We start from the raw sequence: 8,245 nt of genomic DNA, 5'->3' as shown, positions 1-8,245 counted from the left end.
GAAGAAGGAGGAACGGTTGGAGATGAGGTGAGCTGCCAGGAAAAGTAAATCCAAAAAGGCGGGCCCTATGAACTCCGAGGGCGTAGGAATAGAGTAGGAACCAATCACCGGCTGTCTTCTGTTTCACTTCAGAACGAACATTCTTATTAATCTCAACGTAAATCTGAGCTCCAGAAGGATAGTTTTTTTGGCTTCACTTTCCTTTTAAAGAAGAGTGCGTGTCACTAAGCTATTTAATGCTATTGTTAACTGATGGGAGAAAATAGTCCGGCAACTGGTTTTTGTGGTCCTTTTAGTCAATCCCCGGCGGGTAAATAAAGATTAACTGCTCCAGGTGGGAATCGAATCCACAAAGTTCGGTACAGAGCGCTCTGTGGCCCACGCCCAAACACGCACGGCCGTCACGTCCCTTCCTATGAACTAAATAGTAATCGTAACACTATCGAAAAAAACAGCTATTCAGGCATATGGGTGAAAATTTCATTTTAAGTACATTTATCATCTTCTGTCTTCGATTTTACATAAAGACCTTAATGTTCCCTATGTAACCAATCTAGCCCGAACCAGATATCACTCCTTCCATTGTAAACTCCCTAACCATTCAAACCCCCTAGTTTCTAATCTTGCATCCTCTTCCATTCCTGACAATCCTCCGAGGCGCCTGAAATAAGATGGCCACGAGACCAGCTAATGTAAAATGTCATTAGAGTGCTACCAATGGGTAGTTACTCTACACGCCTGTAACACACAATACAGATTGTACTATGTATTAGATATTATTGACGGAGTCGGGCCAGAAATCCAATAATAGATGACGGAGTTCTAGCCGTCTATGTTTATACATTAAGGGCTAGAGAAAGAGTAGAGGATAGAAGAGAAATAAATAAGGCACTTTATATTCTCATAAAATTATGAAATATACGAAGAGGAGCATAAGTCTCCCGATGTTGGTGCTCCCATAAGTGGTTCAAAGGAATTGAGGGTGGGGGGCGGCCCAAGCTTCCTACCCCAGGATTAGCAATATTTTTCTTACACCGTACATCTTTTATTATACAAGCAACATTACCTTCATTCTAATATATCGTCCCTCCTTACACTCTCTTGGCAAATCGCGTTCTAACCCAGTTATGGCTCTTTTCATCTCATGATTGTGTCACACTGTTCGAGACTTGTAAATCGTGTATTATTTATATTTATTATATCAATTGTTCATTTGTCTCAATTTCCTCTAGTCCTAATGGTACATAAATTTTATTTTATTTTTATTACTTCAATAACAGTCAAACTGTAAATGTATAAAGATGCTAAGGAGTCGCTATAAAATACACTTCCTTAGTATATGGGTCAGTATAGTTTTCACTGTTTCTATTTTTTTTTTTTTTTTGATAAATTCTCTTATTTTACACTCTAACTTTTTTTTCGATATGAATTACTCTTGCTTTTTAACAAATAATATAATGGAATACTGAAGACTATAAGAAATTACATTTTTTTGTTTGAAGTTAAAATAATTTCTCTGACATTTTTAGAAATTGTGATTATACGTAAAAGTGAATTCATAATTGCAAATAGTTGTATACATATACTTAGTCATTTTTCAACAGAAAACCTATCTTAATAGGAATTTCATTTTTAAAAATGTTTTTTAAGGTTAAAATTACATTTAATAAAAGATTTACCTTCTCGGATATTGTTAGTATTATGTTGGACCTATAATTAAATTTGAGTCGTTGAATGAAAAAGTGGCCAATGTTAAAATTGATTTTTCAAGATATTCAGCACTTTTGATGAAATCCTTTGAATTTTATGATTAGGAATAACATCTTACTTTATTAATTTAAATTAGTCCTAAAAAGTAAGCTATTATTGCTTATCAAAACGTTTATTTCATAGAACTTTCTCGAAACCAAGCATTAATCAAATTACCCTGTTTCCTAATTTATTCTTTCTTTTTGCTCATGTCCTCCATTAAGGATCTATACAGCACTAAAGAGGGATTGTCAAGATTCATTGCTTGGAGCCGCACGAAATAAATATTGAATGACCTGAGTGAGAATGGAACCCACAAACTTCTGAACTGAGCGTTCTGTGACCCTCACTCAAACTGGCTCAGCTATCAGGTTAGCTGATTTCATAATGTCCCCGAAAATGAAAAATATTTTTTCAATTATTGACTGATACAATTAAAACCTATTATTGTTAAGATGTAAATTTCTTTTTATCATAACTATCAGTATATCACATTGCTTGATGACTAATTTGTCGGAGTCGTTTGTAACTAATATCGTTCAAAATGAAGTTCTCCGAGTATGTTAGTTGGCAAAATCATGGAATCATATTTCAGAAAAAAAATTCAAAGGAAACCAAAAAGATATTCCCTTTTAGTAGGTACATTGTCCTAACACGGTGTTTACATAGGTCTCGGCAGAGGTTAAACGCCAAATGGGGACAGAGCAGGCCTATCGAGCACCGATAGCCTCTCTCTCTCTCTCTCTCTCTCTCTCTCTCTCTCTCTCTCTCTCTCTCTCTCTCTCTCTCTCTCCTCTCTTCCTCTCCCTCACCCCCTCTCCTCTCATAGCCAACTTCACTCCCCGCAGATTATCTTCCGAATCGCCTCTTCTCCTCTTCTACCTCTAACTCTAATTGAATCGATACTGTTTGTCTTGTATCCTGCTTTTTATAGATCCATTGGTCGACTGGAACAGATGCTGAGAGTTCCGGACAAGTTTATATAAAGTAGGTAACGAAATGAATATCTACCTTTTACACAGCGCTAACGGAAGTAAAAATTATCTTATTTTTTTTAAATCTCTTTCGTCGGCCAAAGACTCCCATTGAAGTCCTATCAATGTAATAATGAATATTTAAAACCTCAATCTAATATTTTTAATGTAGATGAAATACAGTAAATCACCAAAGATGAGACGTATGTACTTTGGTTTGTGCATGAACACTTTATATCCCAGCCATTTCTATACATAACAAAATTTTTTGTTGTTTATCTGTATATTATATAATCATTGTTATTTATAGTACTTTTTGACTTATCAGAAATATTTATAGGAAATAAAAAAATATCTAAAATGATAAATCGGTAGCCCGTTGAGCCTCAGAGTCTAGAGCAAGTTGACACCTTTATCCCTTGCGTCTCTCCACCCCTTACTTGCTACGTTTCATGCAATCGTAACATAAATATAATCATGCAACAGACTAAAATATTAGGGAACATAGCACATCTTAGATCGCCTAAAACCTTGAAGAAGGAGGAACGGTTGGAGATGAGGTGAGCTCCCAGGAAAAGTAAATCCAAAAAGGCGGGCTCTATGGACTCCGAGGGCGTAGCAATAGAGTAGGAACCATCACCGGCTACCTTCTGTTTCACCTCAGATTGAACTTACGAACATTTCTATTAACTCTAACGTAAATCTGAGCTCCAGGGGCGTATTCGACACTTTTTGGCTTCACTTTCCTTTTAAAGAAGAGTGTGTGTCACTCCCTTATGCTATATAATGGTATAATCAGGTTAACTGAGAAATTAGTCCGGCAACTGGTTCTCGTGGTCTTTTTAGTCAAACCCCGGCGGGTAAATAAATATTGGTAATTGGTAAATAAATTGTGGTAATCGAATCCACATAGTTCCGTACCGAGCGCTCTGACCAACACGCAAACGCGCACGGCCATTCCTTGAAAAAAACAGCTGTTGAGATATATGGGTGAAAATTTCATTTTAAGTACATTTATCATCTTCTGTCTTCGATTTTAATTTATAAGGAAATAGCTAATTTCTTAGAGACCAAAATTATACCATAAATTTACGGTTTAAATATTTTTAGGATTAATAAAAGCAAATCGATCTTTTCAGTAAGAAAAAAAAATGAAAAACTAACTGATTACAAAATTCAGAAATTTTACAATTAAATAAAAATAAATTTATGAACTTCAAAACTTGAGATAACTTCGAATTATTTGGAACTAGTAATTTAACATTAAATTATACTAAAAAAAAAGTAAACAAAATTGAAAGGGAAGTCTCTCACTACTCAGGAATGTTATACCAATTTAAAGTACGACAGTGCGATGACTAACACAAAACCAGTTCGTAGTGTATGGGCTTATCCTTTATCTTGATTCATCAGTCATTTATATGACATTTGATGACTGGACCGAAGGGAAGAAACAACAAACGAAAAATTATTTATTTGCAGCCCTGCTGATGAAATAGAGGTCGACTGTGATTTTCTGTGACCTCTGATTGGAATTTTGCAATTTATTACATAATTTTATTATATAAATTAATTAATTTTAAATAATGTAATTATAAATGTATAAATCAGAGGTCTGTTGTTAAACCGGTGAAAGGTGTATAAAATACCACTGTAACAAACGGTAGGAGTTTCAGAAGACTAATGCCGTGCGGTTCTATAGCGCTCTGCCACTGGAACAAGATTAATTCGCCCGGGTCATTAGTGGCTCAGGTAGCTAGGGTAAATATGTAACTAGCATTCATATGTAGGCTTTGCTTGTTGACAAACGCTAAATATCCACTTCAATCGTTCACAAGCTTAAATATATCTTTTGATGATAAATGGATAAAATAGTTTCGATCGAGGGTATAAAATAAACTAGATATATCATACGACTTCCATTACACACAAGAACACTGTCCAGATAATATCTTAAACAATGCGAAAGTTCTATAGTACCATCAATAACCAATAGTCATCAATAACCCAAGGTCTATCTAAACGGCTCTCGACAGCATTGCAGAAAACATAAAACTTAGAAACTTAAATTACTGACATTGTTAAATTAATTATCCCTAAATTAGTAATTATAGATAAATAAATAAATATTTTAATTAAAATAAGAAGGTGAATTGCAGCAGTTAAACAGGAAGATTAACAAAAGCAAAACTAAAATAATGAGAATGGGAAGAATGGAAGAAAGAGGAGACGGAATAATACGGCTGAAGAAGGAGGAGCTGGAGCACGTAAGAGATTTCAAGTACCTGGGGGCCCACCTTAACGAAAAAGGCTGGATTGGTGAGGAAGTCAGAGAGAGAATAAAATTGGCCTCCAAATGCTTCCATTCGCTCAAACCTTGCTTTCTGGGAAAGAGATGAGAAAAAACCTCAAAAAAAGTAGTATATAGGACTACGTTTATCCACTCGTTCACATATCCCAGCGAGCACTGGAATATTACGTCAGAACACATAAGCCAAATTCTAAAAGTAGAAATGCTGCACTTGAGGAGGATATAGGGAAAATACGAAGTAATAAAGTCAGGAGTATTACGCTAAGAACTGGCCTGGGAGTGAATCGGGCTGAACATATTACAAAAAGAAAATGTATTACGGTGGTTTGGTCATGTAAAAACAATGAAGGAACAAAGAATGCCAAAATGTGTAAAACCAGATTCGATGGAAGATCATCATCAAGATGAAAGCCCGCCAAGCAAATTAAAAACTATAAAAAAAACCCACAAAACCATGGACCACATCAAACCGTTCCAATCGCAGAGAGGAGGTAGTTATTGCCAGATTGAGAATAGATCATACGAGTTTAACTCATAGATATCTGATCAGTAAAAGCAGCCACTGCCAAAATGTCAATACTGCAACAGTCTACTTACGATCAGTCACATATTTGAGAAATGTCAATTTTATTCTGCGAACTTGAGTAGATTGGGAGTAGGACCGAGTGTATCGGATGCTCTGAATGGTGACCAGAAGAACGTGGAAATGGTCTTAGCTTTCTTAAAAAGAAATGTCCTTTTGAATAAGATTTAAACCAGAAAACCGGTTATACGTAATAAAAAATACCTAAAGAAGTAATTATTTAATTTTTATTTCTCGAAATTATTTAAAGAGAAAAATAAAGTGAAATAGAATTATAAATATAAATGAAACAGAATTATAAAGCACGAAACATGGGCGTTGATGACCTCAGGGTTTCATGCCCTAAAGCCCCAGACAACAACAACAAGAAGAGAGGAATGTACAGAAACAGATATATCAAGCTCGAGAATTGTGGATCCGGCGCTACGTGAAAGGTACTCGTGGCACTGATACTGATTTGTCTAAATTAACAACAAATAAACATTAAATTCGATTTTCCCATATTGAAATGTTCGTGACATTAGTTTTCATTATTACAAGCTGAAAGGTATTAATAATTGTGGCCGCGAAGATCGGAACCCGGCACAAGCATTCTATTTATATCCCACTTATTTTGCCGTAGAGAGGGCTAATCTCAAGCCCCGCATTCCTAAGTCCCACAATCTAAGCCCATCTGAGAGCGTTAATAAGCATCGGACCAATTAAAGAAACTAATACAAAATATCCAACCCTCTCCTTTAAATGAACTCATTAGACCAAAACAGATCGTGGAGGCTTCTTATCTTCGGAACATAATGAGCTCCAACAGATGGTGAAGCCCGTTCCGTTTTATAAATGAATCCCGCTAATATTTATTGGAGCCGTTTAATTTTTTTTTCCTTTGAAGAATTAAGCGAGCGCTAGTTAGTACTATTTTTTCTGAGCATTCTACTTCAGGATGTAGAATCACATTTTGTGCCCATTGTCTCTGGTGTAGGACGCATTCATTCTATTTCACCACAATATTGTTTATCAATTTTTACATAATTAATCCACCATACATGAAAATCACATACAGTAAACATATGTACCTTTTACATTTCTAATATTCTCACCTGAGTCAAAAGAGACTTCACTGATCATAAGCCACTTGGAAGCGAAGTAGAGCTGGAGCTTGATGAACCTGCCAACCATATGGTGCAGTTTCACAGTGACGTTTCGGGCGTGCTCCAATACTACGTCAGGGATGTAGGAGGAGTGTATCGGCGCGCCCGAATACATCCGACCGCCCACGCTCATGTAGATTTTGGCCGCAGAAAATACCTGAAAAAAAAATGACATATCAATAATTACGAAATAACGGTTACTTCTTCCAGTAAGAATACATCAATCTGACTATTGTGTAACTAATTATACATAACTAACTTAATATGTTAGAATAACAAGTACATAATGAGGGTAAATAATGCAATGAAAATATGATTATTAAACATGTTAATTTTTTTTACAAATTCCTATTCATATATAAAGTAAATTAATGCTCCATAGGAAAAAATTTCAAGGATTAACATAGGAATTTCCCATTCACTAAAAAAAATTAGTATACACTACTATAATTAGACCAATTTGGACATATGGAATTGAGCTCTGGGGCTCCGCCAAACCATCAAATTCTTCCCGCATCCAATCGTTACAATCCAAAATCCTTGATGCTCCTTATTACGTCACAAATAAACTCATTCACAAAGACCTTAACATCCCATTCGTTGCAGATTTGACCAAAACCCCTTTTCATTCTAAACTCCTTGACCATCCTAACCCATTAATTCTTAATCTTTCATCCTTAACAATCCCTGATAATCCTCCGAGGCGTCTGAATAGAAGATGGCCACGGGACCTTCTAATTTAAATTAATGTTTGAAGTACCACCAATGGGTGGTTCCTTCCCAAGATTTTCAAGTGTATATGAAACATACAACATATTTACCTATTGTATTATTTTGTACAGTTGTAAATTGCATTAAATAAATAATTAAAAAAAAAACAAAAAAAAAACATGAGAATTTGAATGGAGGCACCATCCAACGAAGGCACTCCTACTATTGTAGGGCTTATATAGCAGATCTGCTCCAGAAACATTCCAGTCTATATAATATACTAATAATGATAACAATAAAAAAATAAATAAAATAAAAAATAAACAGTAACAAAACACGATTTTGAGCTGAAATGTTAGAATAAATTTATCCATTTTTATAATCAAATAAACAAAAGAAGAACAATCTGGAACATTGTTGATAGAATGAACATTCAACATGGAAATGAAATAAATTCAAATATATGTACATTTTTTTTTAAATATATATTTAATGGTGTATAAATAGTAAATTTATAATGCCATTATTTTTTTTTTGTTAGTGTTCCTTATAATTTGTTTAATCAATAATAAAATTGTCCAAATTTTATAATAAATACAATGTAATCTCGGTAATCAAAAATAAGTGAGAGGAGTCTTCGGATTACAACTAGGAAAAATGGCGCAAAAAAATTCAACAATATGAATGTACATAACTATTTTTTTTATTCAATTTTTTAATAATATTCTATTCGAAATTCGATAAATTTTCTTTAAAACTATAACATTGTTCA

The 8,245-nt window shown here is 34.5% G+C and overlaps 1 protein-coding gene across 3 annotated transcripts in view; it reads right to left on the bottom strand.

The window, feature by feature from the left end:
* Positions 1-6,919, bottom strand: part of LOC106677104 (discoidin domain-containing receptor 2) — a 38,078-nt gene extending 31,159 nt beyond the window's left edge. For all 3 annotated transcript variants that reach the window (XM_067052710.1, XM_067052711.1, XM_067052712.1), the window contains exon 1: positions 6,712-6,919. In XM_067052710.1, coding sequence (XP_066908811.1) covers positions 6,712-6,895 — 184 coding nt within the window. In that variant the 5' untranslated portion in view covers positions 6,896-6,919. The remainder of the gene's footprint in view (positions 1-6,711) is intronic.
* Positions 6,920-8,245: the final 1,326 nt, after the last annotated feature.

Source organism: Halyomorpha halys, unplaced genomic scaffold, assembly GCF_000696795.3.
Source record: "Halyomorpha halys isolate HHAL.00 unplaced genomic scaffold, Hhal_1.1 Scaffold87.1, whole genome shotgun sequence".
Classification (NCBI taxonomy): domain Eukaryota; kingdom Metazoa; phylum Arthropoda; class Insecta; order Hemiptera; family Pentatomidae; genus Halyomorpha; species Halyomorpha halys.
This window is presented reverse-complemented; position numbering and strand designations above follow the sequence as displayed.